The following is a 19,126-nucleotide window of genomic DNA, read 5'->3' as shown; positions in this document are numbered from 1 at the left end:
ATTGCTCTTCTAAACCTTCTATGGTTAGCTTCTTGCTCTCATGCAGCTATCTATCACCCTCCTTGTAATTACTGAGGTTTCCACTATTTTCAAAAGTACCCTTAGGCTTGAACTACCTCATCTGATCTCTCAAATTAAGTCAAGTCCATTGGGGAAGTTTGGGAGCTCTCTGTTTTTATGTCCTGCTTATCTCCCTGGGCAAAATATCTGAGCTACTGTTCTGGAGTTAGCAGCTGGACAGTGGTCCCCCCATCTCTTGAAATGACATCCTACTTTATAATCAGGGTTGAGGACCAGAGAGGTAGATTCTGGTTTTCTCAAATTGTGTCAGATGGCATGGTGTGAGGATAATGGGGACCCCTATTCTTGGTTTGCAACTCTTTGTTTTATTTTGTTAATCCTCACCCAAGGATATTTTTTTCCACTGATTTTTTTTTTTATAGAGAGAGTGGAAGGGAGGGAGGAGTTTGAGAGAGAGAGAAAGAGAGAAACATCAATGTGAGAGAGACACATTAATTGGTTGCCTCCTGCAGGGCTGGGGATCAAACCTGCAACCCAGGTACATGCCCTTGACTGGGAATTGAACCCACAACCCTTCAGTGTATTGGCTGACGCTCTAACCACTGAGAAACACTCCAAGGCTTGACTTCCTACTCTTGAGTTAGAACTCCATATTATGAATGGGAGCCGGATAGAAGAATAGAGCCTCTCACACATACCTGGATTTTAGTATCTGTGACTCAGAGTTGGGGAGAAGGGTGAAAAATGATGGTGGTCTGCCCTTCTTGGGAAGATTCTATAGACCTTGAGGAGAGAGAACTCGTCGTCTTCTTGGAAACACTTCACCAGAGTAGAACTTTTGTAATTGTGCTGTTCAGAGGTGAGGAAAGTAGGGTGGTTCAAGTGTCTCAGACTCTTGCTGTTCTTACTGAGATTTAGTTCTGTTCTTGAATGTTTCTTCACTTGCCATATGCCCTTATAAAATTTCCAAAGATGTTATTTTTCATAAAAGACGTTTTAAATTGACTTTTAGACAAAGAGTAGGAGGGGGGGGGGGGAGAGAGAGAGAGAGAGAAACATTAATATGAGAGTCAAACATCCATCAGCTGACTCCTGCACTCCCCTTACCTGGGATCAAGCCCACTACCCAGACCTGGAGTTGAACCAGCCACCGTTCAGTGCGCGGGATGATATCCAAACAACTGAGCCACACTGGCCAGGGCTCCAAAGATTTTAAATGGTTGTTTATTTTTATGATTTTTACCAGTTATAGTTGTTTCACTAGAGAATGGGTCTAAGAGTTCTTCACATCACCATTCTGGAAAAAAATAATCATATGAAATATTTAGTAAAGAGATAATGAGTCTTTTTACTAATTTATGAGGCCAACATTATGCTGACAAAAGAATATAAAGATATTGCAAGAAAAGAGAACTATATTCTACCATTCCACATGAACATAGATGCAAAAATCCTTCACAAAATGTTAACATATCACATTCAGTAAGATATAAAAATGTTAATACATCATAATTGAGTAGTGTTAATCCCAGGAATGCAAGTTTATTACAATAAGTTGTTTGCATGTTAAAATTCACTGCATCATAATTCACTGTGTTAAGAGAAAGAGAAGAAAATCATAAAAAATGTGCCAAAATTCAACATCCATTTGTGATAAACACTAGGAATAGACAGAAATTTCGCCTAATAAAGTGTATCTACCCAATTTTTTAAAAAGTGAGCAAAAATGTGGGCTCTTCACAAAAGCATATATATAAAATGTGTTCAATATCTTTAGTGAAGTTCAAATTAAAACCACACTTAGACTACTAGTACACCAAAACTAAAATGGCTAAAATTAAAAAGATTATTAATACCAAATATTTGTGAAGTTGCAGAGCAAATTAAACTTTTACACATTGCCTAGGCAGTGTAAAACACACTTTAGAAACAGTACAGCAGTGTCTTGTAACATTACACATACACTTACCATATGATACGAAATTTTTACTAGTGGGCATTTGTTAAAGATTAGTTTCTACAAGAGTACTTAAATGTGAGTGTTGAGAGCACTTTTATAAAATGAGCAAAGTAAAAACTAAAATGAGTGTTAGAAAATAAGAGTTTCTGCCCAGCTGGTGTGACTCAGTGGTTGAATGTTGACCTATCTACCAAGAGGTCATGGTTCAATTTCCAGGTTGTGGATTTGATCCCCAGTAAGGGGCATGCAGGAGGCAGCCAAGCAGTGATTCTCTCTTATCATTAATGTTTCTATCTCTCCCTCTCCTCTTCCTTCCTCTCTGAAATCAATAAAATAAATTTTAAAAAATAAATAAAAACCTCCCTTCCTTCATTAAAAAAGAAGAAGAAAATAATTGTTTCTGCTTTACTGGCCTTTCATAGAATATTGTCAGACTAAGCAAATGACCTTTGAGCATTCTTAAACAAAACACAATTGAAAAATAGAACAAGACAGAATTGCCAACTGCAGAAATAAGTAGTCCTTTATCAGAAATTTGAATGAAAATCTCATATCCTCTTCTAACATGGTAAAGACAGAATACATTTAGAAAAATTATAAAGGCTGTCTTTGGAAGCTAGTTATAATGATCTGTTTATAGAATGTTTTAATTTAGGATTTCTTTTTTAATGTTTGACTACAGCTTGAGTACAGTTCATTTTCAGTGCTGCTGTATTATAACTCTATCTCTGGTTTAAGAAAATTATACTTTAATTTTGTTTGATTAAAGAACATTCTAGAATGTCAAATAGCTGGAATTGTACAGTATGTAGCCTTCAGATTGCCTTTTTCACTTAATAATATATACTTAAGGTTCCCCTTCTCTTGATGTTGGCAGCTAGATTTTAAACTCAGAGTTGTATCTTCTGTTTTTGGACACTTTGGACTAATAGAAAAGTGTGCTGTAACAATTGGACATACATATATAATCCATACCTCACACCATATACAAAAATTAACTCAAAATGGATCATAGAACTATCTACATTTAAAATCTAAACATACAAAACTTCCTCAAGAAAATATAGGAGAAAAATTTTATATAATGCTTGTGGGAATGTAGAATGGGATAGCCACTTTTGGAAATAGTTTGGCAGTTGCTTAGAAGGTCAAATATATGACCCATAGAACCCAGCCATTCCCTCTCTTAGGTATTTACTTAAGATAAATAAAAACTATCTATAATAATAAAAATATAATATGTTAATTAGACCTGACAACCTTCTGGACGAAGCCAGGGCTGCGAGGGAAGCCCAGGTCCCAGGTGCCTGCTGGCGGCCGGAGGGAAGCCCGGGTACTGGGTGCCAAAGGGAAGCCAGTGCCAGCAGCTGGGGGAAGGAAGGCCTACGCTCGCACAAATTTCGCGCATTGGGCCTCTAGTATTCTTATAAAAACTTATATGTGAATATTTAATAGTTATAATTTCCCAAAACTGGATACAACGCAAATGTCTTTCAATTATGAATGATTAAACAAACAGTCCTTTCTTCAATAGAATACTCAACATCAAAAAATGCCATAAACAACAGTATTAAAACAACAATTAAAAAGTAATGTGCAACAACATAGATGAATATCAGATTTATTATGCTAGTTCAAAGAAGCCAGATTTAATGGGCTACATACCTTAAGATTCAATTTCTATGACAAAATCTGTAGGGACAGAAAACGGGTTAGCAGTTGCCAGGAGCTAGGAAAGGAACTTGACTACAAAGAGACATAAAGGGAGATTTTTGTGTGATGGGTTTGTTCCATTGTGGTAGTGATTATGTGACTAATACATTTGTCAACATTCAGAATCGTGCACTAAATTGGGTGAATTTTATTATATGCAACTTATTCTTCAATATACCTTACTTTTTAAAAAGTAAAGTATATATTATATATAGTATATATACAATACATGGAACTCTGTATTTTAATCTGTAATAAATGGGGAAAAGACCTGTTTTAAATAAAAATTGATACCAGAAAGTAAAATATGAACTGCTTAGTGCAAATTGTATGATTGCATTTTACAATTTTGTTTACTGCACATTCCTTGGGTTCCTTTATTCCCCCTGGCACAGTCTAGCTGTTTACTCTTGCATTAACATAATAGTCAAGCACAGAAGGTGCATCCAAAGAGAGGCATACTTTGGAGAAACAGGAAAAACTTTTAGTCTCTCTGCAGTTATTTTTAGAAATTTTCAAACTGGTCCTGAGACTTGGTTATTTTAAATAAGTTCCTTGCAATTTAAAGGGCTCTAATTTCTTTTCAGTCAATTTTGATCCATTTTTGTTAATCATCACTTGAGGATATTTTTTCCATTGCTTTTTTTTTTTTTTTTTTTTTTAAAGAGAGAATGGAAGGGAGGTGGAGAGACAGAGAGAGAGAGAAAAATAGCGATGTGAGAGACACGTTGATTGGTTTCCTTAGGGGCCAGGGATTGACCCTGCGACCAAGGTATGTGCTCTTGTCCAGAATCGAAACCGGGACCCTGCAGTCCGAGAGCCAACACTCTATCCACTAGGTCAGTGGTCGGCAAACTCATTAGTCAACAGAGCCAAATATCAACAGTATAACGATTGAAATTTCTTTTGAGAGCCAAATTTTTTAAACTTAAACTTCTTCTAACGCCACTTCTTCAAAATAGACTTGCCCAGGCCTTGATATTTTGTGGAAGAGCCACACTCAAGGGGCCAAAGAGCCGCATGGGGCTCGCGAGCCGCAGTTTGCCGACCACGGCACTAGGTCAAACCGGCTAGGGCAATCTGTGAGTCATTTTATGAACTAACTAGAGGCCCAGTGCATGAAATTCATGCACGGGGTGGTGGGGGGGAGTTGTCCCTCAGCCCAGCCTGCACCCTCTCCAATCTGGGACCCCTTGAGGGATGTCCGACTGCCTTCTCACAATCCAGGACTGCTGGCTCCCAACCACTTGCCTGCCTGCCTGCCTGATTGCCCCTAACCACTTCTGCCTGCCAGCTTGATCACTCCCTAATGACTCCCCTGCCAGGTTGATAGACGCCTGACTGCTCCCCTGCTGGCCCAATTGCCCCTAACTGCCCTCCCTAGCTGGCCTGGTCACCCCTAACTGCCCTCCTCTGCCAGCCTGGTCTCCTCCAACTGCCCTCCCCTGCAGGCCTGGATCCCCCCCAACTGTCCTCCCTTGCAGGCCTGGTCCCTCCCAACTGCCCTCCCCTGCTGGCCTGATCACCCCCAACTGCCCTCCTCTGCTGGCCTGGTTGCCCACAGCTGCCCTCCCCTGCCTGCCATCTTGTGGCGGCAATCTTATGTCTACATGGAGGCAGCCATCTTTGTCCACATGGGGGTGGCCATTTTCTGTGTTGTAGTGATGGTCAATTTGCATATTACTCTTTTATTAGATAGGATTATGCTGGGCCTCAATGTAGGCACTGTAACACTGTTTTCTGATGCCAGGGCAGAACACTTATCTATCCAGTTAGAGGACTAGATACAGAAGAGAATGCAGGTGTTGGAATGTTAGGACTGTATCTACTGCATAAGCTGAAAAAAATTTCTCTAAATGTAGAAAGACACTGGTTATAAATGGGGTTTCATCTACATGTTCATTTGTAAGTTCATGTTTAGATTTTAAAACATTCTCTTATAGAAACAATGTGTACATGATGGTTAGATCAACCAGCCAGCCCATAAAACCTATTGGGGGATCATGGTTAAGTGTGAAGCTCAACTCTATAATTAGACTGTCTGAGTCCACAAACTAGTCTGTCACTACTGTGTGACCTTTTGCAACTTACTTTACTATTTTGTGTCTCCATTTTCCAATCTTTAATGTGGACGTGATAATAATGCCTACTTTAGAGCATGGTGAGTCATAGAGATAATACTGTAAATGGATTTGAAATATGCTTGGTACAAAGGATGTGCTCAATACCCCTTAACTGTTATCACTTACTTAATTCATAATGTATTCCAAATGTTCAGGCATCCAGTAAATCTAATTATCATGATAGAGAAAGGTTTGTGAGAAAATGTATTCAGTGTTTCAAACTTGGGTGCTAGAAATATACTTCATCTCACCTCCTTCCTCTGCCTCCATTTAGGTTAGTAGAAATTGTGGCTCTTTCAGTTTCCAGGAGTTTGTGGGTACCAAGGCAGATAGGAGTGGAGGCTCACGGGTCAGGGTAAGGAGAACATGGACGAGAGCCCCCAGAGAAGAGGCAGGTTGAAGACAAAGGCTAAAGGGCCAGAGATGAGGGGATCCAGTGTTCATGTATCAAAGCTTTGTGGGTTCTGAGGTCATTTGCTTAGGTATCTCCTATCTCCTATTCTACTGCTAATATCAGTGTTTCTAAGTTCTGCAAATATGCAGCTCCTTTGAGAATTTTCTGTGGGGTTTCATGTTTCCTAACTTTGGAGAACCTGGATGTGAAAAATTCTCCTACCATGCTCTTCCTTTTTGCTTTTCCATTTAGAGTCCTCTACTTTGCAGGTGGGGGTAGTATGGGGGGAAGAGGCTAAAGAGCATGGGAAACATGATATTTAAAACAGTTTCCTATAAAGTATTATTTGTAATCCTTCAAAGCATTCTGCAATTTTCCAGAAAGAAGTCATGTTTTTAAATTAATGCACATGTAAAATAGTATATAGCCATGTATTGAAGTCATGGAACCTATTGCACTATTAATTAAGCTATCAGAAATCAAGAATTCTTTTAAGCCCTAGATACTGAAAGGTGGGACTAATATGTAGAATCATGATTCTTATCCTTGAATTTGAAAATCAAGCCCAGTGCTTTAGATTCTCTCTAAAAATTAACACATATGAAAACTGTGTTCCAATAAGTAATTGTAAAGTAGTTATGTTTATGTGTTCATTTATTTATGAAACTATAAGGATGATGAAAATAATAATTTGAAACAAAAATTGGATAATTTAAAAAAATGTTTTGTAGAAACCATTTATAGCAAGTCCTTAAAATGTCATATTCATTTTAATATCAATCTTGAAATATTCTTTTATAGCTATGCAATGGAGGATCAGTGACTGATCTTGTGAAAGGATTTCTGAAAAAGGGGAAAAGAATGAATGAGCCCATAATTGCCTATATTTTACGTGAAGCACTAATGGTAAGGCAATTTAAATTGTTTGTGCATTAATTATTTGAGGCATTTCTCATTAAATAAAAAATGTGGATCCTATTTTTAGAAAAATATTACTACATTAGAATTTATTGATGCAAGAGTATATATGCAAAATCTGAAATGTTTAGCACAACTAATTTCTTTTTTCCACTGGAAATCTACCCTCCTTGTGTCAACAGAACCTTGAGTTCTGATCTCCTAAGTATATTTCTGAGATTGTGATTATGATGAGGTAGATAATGTGTATTTTTTACTAAGAGTTAGGTTTTTATTTGCCATTATTTAAAATAAGTATATAAACATTTTCTTTTATTGTGATCAACACATTTTCAATAAACTATTTGGTGAGAGTTAAGGGCATGCTCTGCTTTTTTGGAATTTTTATATAGCCCAAAGTGGAAGTGATGTAATTTGATATGACTAATTCAATATTAAACATTTAAGAATGCTTGAATCTTAATTTTCACTGTGTTTCTTATAGGTTTTGAACAAATGCAATCATCTGAAAATGTTTTTGTTTGGTGCTTTCCTTTCTTTTAATATATTTTTATTGATTTCAGAGAGGAAGGGAGAGGGAGAGAGAGATAGAAACATCAATGATGAGAGGGAATCGTTGATCTGCTGGATCCTGAACACCTCTCCTGGGGGATTGAGCCCTGCAACCTGGGCATGTGCCCTGACCAGGGATGAACCTAATTCATGGGTTGACACCCACTGAGCCACACCACAGGCTGGTGCTTTCTTTAAAAGGAAATATTTTTTACCTTCTAGGGACTTCAACATTTGCATAACAACAAAACTATCCATCGTGATGTAAAAGGAAATAACATCCTGTTGACCACAGAAGGCGGAGTTAAACTTGTAGATTTTGGTAAGTTTTATTTGAAATTCATGAATAGTGTGATACGATTTGATCATTTACCATTAGCCTTGCTTTCTAAGCATTGAAAGTATAAAAAAAGCTGTATCTCCTTGAGGTTAGAAAGTACAGATTTTAAAAAATTTGACAGATGAGAGATTCCTTGAAGAGTTGTTGCATTGTACCCCGAATCTCACAAAGGATGCCTCAAAAAGTCGAATTATGGAGTCATTTATTAAAGGCCAGTGGCATACAAGAGGCAAAAGCTCCAGATCTCACAGCGCTGAAAAGCTTGCCACATCTGGCTTATATTGGCAGAATATCACAAAGGTATCGATTACATCTTTGGGTTTGGAATGAGGAACCTGCTTTGCACAAAACAGTTACAGAAGCGAAATTGAGCAAGTTAGTTATCTATAGTTTTGGGTCAATGGATCACTGAATAAACAGAAACACATTATCTGGGGCCACCGGGGAATTTAGAATAATTGTGCTGTCCAGATTCCGGGACCACTGAGTCAACGGAATGCATTATCTGTAGCTACGGAGGCAATTTAGGGTAATTGTGATGTCCTGGTTCCCAGGTACAGAAGAATGTGCTTTGATAACCAGTGAGATCACAATGAATGGGATATTCAAACCACCATCAATGGAATATTCAATCGATTGGGATAGCATACATAAGTTCAGAAAATCAAAATAACTTTTCTATTGTTTTATCAAGCAAATAAGTACAGAAGCCAAAGAGCAGGGTTAAAATTAAGGTTAAAAACTGCAGTTTTGAGGAGAAACCAAGATGGCGGCATAGGTAAACACCTAAACTGCTGCCACGCACAACAATTTCAAAACTACAACTAAAAGACAGAACGGACACCATCCAGAACCACAGGAAAGCTGGCTGAGTGAAAATTCTACAACTAGAAGGAAAGAGAAAAGCTCACAGAGAATTGGAGGTACGGCAAAGGGTCTTTGTGCGCGCAGAGAGGAAGGGCGGCTGAGAGCCTGGCTGACTTTCTCTGGCGGAAGGGGGAAGGAAGCCCCCGACTGCACTGAACCCCAGTTCTGACTGCACTGAACCCCAGTTCCAGGCGAGCCCCTGGGGACCCACGCTCTTGTGGGGAGAGTCTGGACTCTCGGGAGGAGACTCGGGAGCTGGGGAAGGCAGAAGTCTGAAGGCGCACGCGTGCCAGTGCGCACAAAGGCTGCGGAGGTTGCCACAGGCTTTCCCTAGTGGAAGGGAGTCAGAGGCTCCTGACTGCACTGCCCCAGTTCTGACTGCACTGGAACCCAGTTCCAGGCGAGCCCCTGGGGACCCACGCTCTTGTGGGGGGAGTCTGGACTCTCGGGCGGAGACTCAGGTGCCGGGGAAGGCGGAGGACTGAAGGCGCGCGCGCGTGCCAGTGCGCACAAAGGCTGCGGAGTTTGCCACAGGCTTTCCCTAGTGGAAGGGAGTCAGAGGCTCCTGACTGCACTGAGCCCCAGTTCTGAATGCAGTGAACCCCAGTTCCAGGTGAGCCCCTGGGAACCCACGCTCTTGTGGGGGGAGTCTGGACTCTCGGGTGGAGACTCGGGAGCCGGGGAAGGCGGAGGTCTGAAGGTGCGCACGTGCGCGCAAGGGCAAGGCTGACGGGAAGCCAAGACTGAGCACAGAGGCTATTGCAATTTGGCAAGTCTAATCCTATAAGGCTGTCTCCAGCACCGAACTTCTCCCAGCGTAGACACAGCTGATCCTTACAGCCAACTGGCCTGGAGGTCAATTCTTCCCAGTGATACCAACAACAATCAAGACTTAATTACAACAAGGCTGTACACACAGTCCACAAAGGGGTGCACCAAGAGTGTCCACCTCAGGTTAACTGGGGAGGCAGACCCACTGGGCCATATTGGAAACCTAGCACACAAATCTACCTTACCAACTCAGGGAAGCAGTGAAAATGCGGCATCAAAGAATCAGATCACAAACGAAAGAAATGGAGGAAAACAATCGACTGGATATAGAATTCAAAACCACGGTTATAAGGCTTTTCAAGAATATCCTAGAAAAGGCCGATAAATATAACGAGACCCTCGAAGATATGAAAAAGGACCAACTAGAAATTAAACATACACTGACTGAAATAAAAAATATTATACAGAGACCCAAAAACAGACTAGAGGAACACAAGAATCAAGTCAAAGAATTGAAATACAAAGAAGCAAAAAACACTCAACCGAAAAAGCAAAAAGCAAAAAAAAAAATCCAAAAAGTTGAAGATAGTGTAAGAAGACTCTGGGACAACTTCAAGCGTACCAACATCAGAATTATGGGGGTGCCAGAAGAAGAGAGAGAGCAAGATACTGAAAACCTATTTGAAGAAATAATGACCGAAAACTTCCCCCACCTGGTGAAAGAAATAGACTTACAAGTCCAGGAAGCGCAGAGAACCCCAAACAAAAGGAATCCAAAGAGGACCACACCAAGACACATCATAATTAAAATGCCAAGAGCAAAAGACAAAGAGAGAATATTAAAAGCAGCAAGAGAAAAACAGTTAGTTACCTACAAGGGAGCACCCATACGACTGTCAGCTGATTTCTCAACAGAAACTATGCAGGCCAGACGGGAGTGGCAAGAAATTTTCAATGTGATGAATAGCAAGAACCTACAACCAAGATTACTCTACCCAGGAAAGCTATCATTCAGAATTGAAGGGCAGATAAAGAGCTTCACAGATAAGAAAAAGCTGAAGGAGTTCATCACCACCAAACCAGTATTATATGAAATGCTGAAAGGTATTCTTAAAGAAGAGGAAGAAGAAAAAAGTAAAGAGAAAAATTATGAACAACAAATACATATCTATCAACAAGTGAACCTAAAAATCAAGTGAATTAAAAACCTGAGGAACAGAATAATCTGGTGAATATAATAGAATCAGGGGCATAGAAAGGGAGTGGACTGATAATTCTCAGGGGGAAAGGGGTATGGGGGGTTCATGAAGAGACTGGACAAAAATCATACACCTATGGATGAGGACAGTGCAGGGGAGGTAAGGGCAGAAGGTGGGGTGGGAAATGGGTGGAGGGGAGCTATGGGGGGAAAAAGGAGAAATAATTGTAATAATCTGAATAAAGATTTATTAAAATAAAAATAAATAAATAAATAAATAAAAACAAAAAAAAACCCCTGCAGTTTCTACCTGAGATGAGTGCTACCATACTTCAGAATGACTTTAAGTTAGCTAGCTTGTGTCCTTAACACCACTGTAGCAATGTGTGTGGCTGCTTCTCTAAAATGGATAGCACCTCATTGATTATCCTAAACCTAATCCCACAGGCCTGACTAATAATTGCTTTACACATGGGCATGTGCCCAAATCCAGGATTTTGAAATGTGAGGGGAAATCTTCAAAGTTCTCTGGGAAATTTTCTTCCCTCCTAAGAAGGAAGCACAGGCGAAGCTGGTCTCCTTTTTCCTCCGGACTCTCTGTGTCTGTTGTGATACCTGTACTGCTACAGGCACCTTATTCGGTCCTAAAGTGCTTCATTCCAAGTGGAAAGCCAACACTGAGAAAGGCAGAACTAAGGAAGGGAAGAACAAGGGTCTTTGATGATGTAATCCAGCCCCTAAATCAACCAACTTTGGAGCCTGCCCTAGCTTTGGACCTTTTTTCACGTGAGATAATAAATTTCCTATTTACTAATAAGCCAATTTGGAGTTTCTGTTTCATAGCCAAGGGCATCCTAGCTGATACCTCTATTCATCATCTGGGCATTTATTTACCAGTTTTGAGTGTGCTCTCCCACACCTCTCTCATTTGATCCCTACTCATACCCTAATCCTGTGAAGGTGAACATAATTATTCTAAGATATCTCAATATCTTCCCAGCATTCTTCTCTTTCCCTTCCCCTGCACTCTGGCTAGGTAAGGTGGCCTTCCTTGTGCTTCTGTACCCAGCATACTTCTCCATTTTCATGTTTATCACATCCTATATAATAATCCTATATATAATAAAAAGGTAATATACAAATTGACCATCACTCCAACACAAGATGGCCACCCCCATGTGGTCAAAGATGGCCGCCCCCATGTGAACACAAGATGACCACCACAAGATGGTCACCACAAGATGGTCAGCAGGGGAGGGCAGTTGGGGGGACCAGGCCTGCAGGGGAGGGCAGTTGGGGGTAACCGGGCTGGCAGGGGAGTGCAGTTGGGGGCGACCAGGCCTGCAGGGGAGAGCAGTTGGGGGCAACCAGGTTGGCAGGGGAGGGCAGTTGGGGGCAACCAGGTTGGCAGGGGAGGACAGTTGGGGGTAACCAGGTTGGCATGGGAGGGCAGTTGGGGGTGACCAGGCTGACAGGGGAGGGCATTTAGGGCCAATCAGGCTGACGGGAGGGCAGTTAGGGGCAATCAGGTGGGCAGGGGAGCAGTTAGGCCTCGATCAGGCTGGCAGGGGAGTGGTTACGGAGTGATCAGGCTGGCAGGCAGAAGCAGTTAGAGGCAATCAGACAGGCAGGCAGGCGAGTGGTTGGGAGCCAGGAGTCCTGGATTGTTAGAGAGATGTCTAACTGCCCTCCTCTGCCAGGCCGGTTACCCCTAACTGCCCTCCCCTGCAAGCCTAGTCCCCCCCAACTGCCCTCCCCTGCTGACCATCTTGTGGTGGCCATCTTGTGTTCACATGAGGGCAGCCATCTTTGACCACATGTGGGCGGCCATCTTGTTTGTTGGAGTGACAGTCAATTTGCATATTACCCTTATCTAAACTGGTAGTCAGATATCCCTCGAGGGGGTCCCAGATTGGAGAGGGTGCAGGCTGGGCTGAGGGACACCCCTCCCCTACCTGTGCACAAATTTCATGCACCGGGCCTCTAGTAGAATTATAATTATCTCTTGGGTCATAGGAAAAGATACTTAGAAAGATAGTTAGATGGGTCTTTGAGGGGTGGGACTATGTCTTATTCTAATGCTTTGGATATTAGTAGTTCAATGAGTGATCATTGAATGAGTGAATCTTCATTCATTTTGCATTTTGGAAACTGAAGCTTAGGGAAGTCCATTGATTAACTTTAGAAATTAATTGTTTTAATATCCACGTATGTAACTCTCTGGCTGAACCCAGAAATTAATTTCAGACTATCTCTAGAAAGGAATGGGTGTATAGCATATCCTTCAGACAACCATGTGTGTTCCTTTTTTTTCCTCAGCTGAGCTTTTGAAAACTATCCAGCAGCTGTGAGTTTGACAGTTAATTCTGATTAATAAGTTGGATACAGCTAGTATGTGTTCTAGTTGAGTTCAAAGCTGTGTTTGACAATCTGGTTGGGTCATGACACTAATAAGAATTTGTGCCTGAAATTGAAACACACATACACACACACACACACACACACACACATCAAAACGCTCTTCACTATTCCATAGGCAGGGCCCTGACTTCACTCTAATAGACCCAAATAGAGAACTTAATATTTAACTGGAGATTTCATAAATTCTCTGGCTCTAAAAAATGGTTAAAACCTAGATGGAAATTGTTAAAACAAGTGTAAGTAAACAGCTTCTCAGGCATGAAAGAAAAAGTTGGTAAACCAGGAGCTTTGAGAAATGCAGCTTCCTGGGATACCCTCTGAAATAACCTAGATCATAAACATATAAGTAGATAATTAATAAGGTGACTTTTTATGTGATCCTATATAATAAAAGCCTAATATGCTAAGTGTCTGGTCATCTGGTTGGCTGTTCAACCAATCAAAGTGTACCTCCCACGTCCCTCCCCAGCCCTGACTGTGCACCAGTCGGGTCCCTCGGCCTGGCCTGTACCCTATATTAACTTTTAGCAATAATTAGAAAAGAAGGCCCCTGCCTATTAAATGTGTCCTAGGGGGAGAAACCAAGATGGCGGCATAAGGTATACACCTGTACATGCTGCCTCTCACAACCACACCAAAACTACAACTAAAAGACAAAACGTCTATCACCCAGAACCATGGGAAAGCTGGCTGAGTATAAGTTCTACAACTAGAAGGAAAGAGAAAAGAGCATTGAGACGTGCACAAGCGCGGAAAAGCTGAGGTACACAGGCGCACGAATCGTGCTGGCGGTTTGCGACTGGGTGTGCTGTTTCTTTCAACCCGAAGGGAGACACAGCTTCCCATTACTCTGAACTCCAGTTTACTCTGAGACTCTGGGGACCCAGACCCCTACAGGAAGAAGCTGAACTGCCTGCCATCGGGTTGGAAAGTGAGGGTAGCTTTCTTGCAGAGCTGCGTGCAGGAATCATTGTTTACTGCCCTTGGGTGCGGGATGCGGGGACTTGGAAACGCGGAGATGCAGAGACGGCTGACTGGCAGCCATCGCTGTTTGCCACGCCCTAGTGACTCCCTGAGACCCCGCCCTGTCCAATTTACAAACCCACCCAAACTGTGCACAGCAGCTTTTGCATATAAATGGCCTGCCCTAACACAGCTTAACCTAACAAACTGCAGCTCTGGTCAGACCAGGAGAAATCTGCAGACCTTGCTGTAGCTCCTGCTGGGTGGCCTCAAACAGTAGCTGACCTGCACGCCATTGGAGATCCAGAAGCCAGTGTACCTAGTGGTCAGTGTGAGATGACACCAGATTTCAACTTCTCACATCCATAAGTGACACATTCAAGAGGCAGACTCAGCACCAAAGCCCCACTGAAACAAGTCCTGCCCCATAAGGGTGTCTCCAGCCCAGCAGTTCTTCCATTATAGACACAGCGGGTCCTCACAGCCAATTGGCCTGGAGGTAAATTCCTCCCAGTGTACCAACAGCAATCAAGGTTTAACTACACCAAAACTTTGCACTCAGCCCAGAAAGGGGTGTACCAAGAGCATCCACCTCAAGTGATTGGGGAGGCTGAACCACTGGGCCCTATAGGTCACCTACCACACAAAGCCACTCCATCAACACAGGGAAGCAGCCAGAATGCGGAGACAAAGAAACATGTCACAAATGAAAGAAATGGAGGAAAGCAAACTACTGGACGACATAGAGTCCAAAACCACATTTATAAGGTTACTCAAGAATCTGCTAAAATCCTCTGAGGAACTTAGTGAGACCTTTAAAGATCTTAATGAGAATGCCAAAAAAATGGTAAAGGACCAGTCAGAAATTAAGCATACACTGTCTGAAATAAAGAATATACAGAAATTCAACAGTAGATCAAAGGACCCCAAGAATCAAACCAAAGATTTGAAACATGAGGAAACAAAAAACACCCAACCAGAAAAATAAAAAGAAAAAAGAATCCAAAAATATGAAGATAGTGTAAGGAGCCTCTGGGACAACTTTAAGTGTACCAACATACAAATTATTGGGGTGCAAGAACAAGAGACAGAGCAAAATATTGAAAACCTATTAGAAGAAATAATGACAGAAAACTTTCCCTACCTGGTGAAAGAAATAGACTTACAAGTCCAGGAAGCGCAGAGAACCCCAAACAAGAGGAATCCAAAGAGGACCACACCAAGACACATCATAATTAAAATGCCAAGGGCAAAAGACAGAGATAATCTTGAAAGCAGCAAGAGAAAAACAGTTAGTTACCTACAAGGGAGTACCCATACGACTGTCAGCTGATTTCTCAACAGAAACTATGCAGGCCAGATGGGAATGGCAAGAAATATTCAAAGTGATGAACAGCAAGAACCTACAACCAAGATTACTCTACCCAGCAAAGCTATCATTTAGAATTGAAGGTCAGATAAAGAGCTTCACAGACAAGAAAAAGCTAAAGGAGTTCAGCACCACCAAACCAGGCTTATATGAAATGCTGAAGGGTATTCTTTAAGAAGAGGAAGAAGAAAAAGGTAAACATAAAAATTATGAACAACAAAATGACAACAAATACATACCTATCAACAAGTGAATCTAAAAATCAAGTGAATAAAAAATCTGATGAACAGAATAAACTGATGAATATAATAGAATCAGGGGTATAGAAAGGGAGTGGAATGACAATTCTCGGGGGAAAGGGGGTGTGAGGGGTGAGGGAAGAGATTGGACAAAAATCTTACACCTATGGATGAAGACAGTAGTGGGGGGTAAGGGTGTGAGGTGGGGTGAGGTGGGGAATCAGGTGGAGGGGAGCAATGGGGGAAAAAAGAGGAACATATGTAATAATCTGAACAATAAAGATTTATTAAAAAAATAAAAAATTTTAAAAAATAAATGTGTCCTAGATCTGATACTATATTTTTCATACACAAGATAATGCATATATTTCTAATCTCCATGGTAAGAGGACATGGATTCCATTCACCTAAAATGACGTGTAGGTTTTCATATGAATAAAAACCTGAGGATGGAGGTGCATGCATAATGAAACTTCTCAAGGGTAGAAGGAATAAGATATGGTAAGCCACAAATTGCCGAATCAAACTGAAAATCAATGTCCTCATTTTATGTTTAAATCAAATTTTCAGAGAGGGTTATAGCTAAATGTAAAGGTTTTAGAATACATATTATTTGAATTTCTCACCTCATAAAATATACAGTAAGCTCATTATTGGGTACTGAAGACCTATAATGGGATGGCTGCTAGTCCTCAAAATATCCAAAATGGAACTCCACCACCTCATCCATCCCCAGAAGTCTGCTTTCTATCAAGAGTTTCTTGTCTTAGAAAGTCACCAGCGTCTATTTTGCTGTTCAAGCCAGAAATCTTAGGCTCATCATTGAGACTTTCCTTGTCTCCCCCTCCCACACTTATAATTAGTCAGAAAGCTCTGTCTCTCTAATATACAGTACTAGAGGCCTGGTGCACAAAATTCATGCATGGGGGGGGGTCCCCTCAGCCCGGCCTGCACCCTCTCCAATCTGAGACCCCTCGGGGGATGTCTGACTGCCGGTTTAGCCCACAGGGATTGGGCCTAAACCAGCAGTCGAACATCCTTCTCTCAATCTGGGACTGCTGGCTCCTAACCGCTCACCTACCTGCCTGCCTGATCTCCCCTATCCCCTCTGCCTGCCAGCCTGATCACCCTAACCGCCTCTGCCTGCCTGCCTGATAGCCCGTAACCTTTCTGTCTGCTGGCCCGATCGCCCCTTACCACCCTCCCCTGCTGCCTAATCACCCCTAACCACTCTCCCCTGCTGGCCTGATTGCCCCTAACTGCTCCCCTGCCAGCCTAATCACCTCTAACCACCTCTGCCTCAGCCCCTGCCACCGTGGCTTTGTCCAGAAGGAGTACTGGACAACCGGAAGATGTCTGGTCGACCTGGTCTAATTAGCATATTACCCTTTTATTAGTATAGATATCCTCATATTCCATCTTAATTGCTCCTTCGCAGTCTTAGCCGTCATCTCTGACCTGGGCTCCTGTAGTTACACTTTGCTGTACTTCCCGCTTCTGGTCTCATTCTCTTCCTTATGGTCCATTGTCCTCACTGCAACCAGAGGGGCCCTTTCAAAAAGCACATCTGGTCCTGCCACCCTCATGCTCAGTATTCTGTTCAGTGGTTTCCTCTAGCCCAGTGGTTCTCAACCTTCCTAATGCCGCCACCCTTTAATACAGTTCCTCATGTTGTGGTGACCCCCAAGCATAAAATTATTTTCGTAGCTACTTCATAACTGTAATTTTGCTACTTAAAACTGCTCTACAGCAGCGGTTCTCAACCTGTGGGTCGCAACCCACAGGTTGAGAACCGTTAGCAGGGTCGCTTAAGACCATCGGAAAACACAGATATTTACATTATGATTCATTAACAGTAGCAAAATTACAGTTATGAAGTAGCAACGAAAATAATTTTATGGTTGGGGGTCACCACAACATGAGGAATTGTATTAAAGGGTCACAGCATTAGAAAGGTTGAGAACCACTGCTAGTCCTTGGGAAGGGCTTTCCTTCCGGTCTTCTGTGCTGGCACAGAGTAAGTGCTGAATGATCGATAACCTTTTTTATACCCCTTAGTGCTCTCTCCAGAGAGCAAGGTCATCTTCTTCCAGTTCCTTAAATGTGCCCAACCCTTTCTCAGTCAGGGCTCTTGGCACATGTAATTGAGTACTTCCAAGTACTTTTGGAAGTACTTAAAATTTTATCAACATGCTTTCCTCCTTTGCCTACCTAAAAATATGTCTCACCCCAGTCTGCCTGAGGCACCTCTCTCTGGGGTGAGATCAAGGTTTGTTTCAGAAGAAATGCAAGAAAGTAACTGTAGTAATATTCAATTTTTAACATTCAAAAATAGGAATTTGTAGCAAGATTCAGGCTATCTCTTGAGAAAGTTCTATATGAATTGCTCTAACTTTTTTTAAGCATATGGAGAGAGAATTTCCAGGGACACACTGTTGAGTTTCACATAAGAGAGAATAGAAACGAGGGAAACCCTTTCTAATTCTGGGGTAGTTGTGGAAAGATGAAACAGAGAAAGAGACAGGAGAGTGAGATGAGCTTTTAAAAAGTGAAGATGACAATGAGGCAGAAAGGAGCTCTTACCTCACACACCCACCGCTGCCATTCATTGTTCCAGAGGAGGCCGCTGCCCACTCTGGCGCAGTCCAGGCTGAGGTGAGCCACACTGTTGTTACCTGAGGTATAGAGATTAACTAGAGGAAGTGCTCAAGTTGAGCTTCCCCAAATCCTTACCCTTAGTTTCCAGAAACCAAGAGTACCCGAGAATCTGGCTGGGGAGCTTCTAAAGAGGGTTCTCAGGAAGGGAAGTGTGTCACAGAGCAGATCACCTGGGCCAGGTCTGCATAGGTATCCGAGCCAGACCTCAGAGTGCTCTGAGCTCTAGCTGAAGCCAACCCCAGCCTTCATCTGCTGGGAAGAAAGCCCTGCTTGCACAAGGAGAACACACCCAAAGCTCACCAGATGCAGATACTAGCATCGGAGGCCAGCAGTACCAAAAGCCAGGCAGATGAAGTCACGTGGCTCTGAGACCCACCACACTCTTTTCCCTGCCCACAAGGAGTTATAAGCCATCCCTCATCCTATATGGACAGTCCCATCTTCTGGAGAGAAGAGGGAGTAGGGACGTCATCTGAGAGATAGAGCAAGCACACTTTTATCCAACAGAGATTGAACTCTATCTAAAAGGACTAAGCTTTACTTCCCTCCCAGCCAGTGGGTAGAGGCATAGAGATAGACCAGTGGTCGACAAACTCATTAGTCAACAGAGCGGCAAACC

At 42.1% G+C, this 19,126-nt stretch overlaps 1 protein-coding gene across 1 annotated transcript in view; it reads left to right on the top strand.

Moving 5' to 3' along the window:
• The window catches only part of MYO3A (myosin IIIA), a 240,178-nt gene that overhangs the window by 47,944 nt on the left and 173,108 nt on the right, over positions 1-19,126 (top strand). The window contains exons 5-6 of the mRNA XM_080662723.1: positions 7,013-7,117; positions 7,904-8,003. Coding sequence (XP_080518849.1) covers positions 7,013-7,117; positions 7,904-8,003 — 205 coding nt within the window. The remainder of the gene's footprint in view (positions 1-7,012; positions 7,118-7,903; positions 8,004-19,126) is intronic.

This window comes from Plecotus auritus (genome assembly GCF_963455305.1).
Source record: "Plecotus auritus genome assembly, chromosome: 1".
Classification (NCBI taxonomy): domain Eukaryota; kingdom Metazoa; phylum Chordata; class Mammalia; order Chiroptera; family Vespertilionidae; genus Plecotus; species Plecotus auritus.
This window is presented reverse-complemented; position numbering and strand designations above follow the sequence as displayed.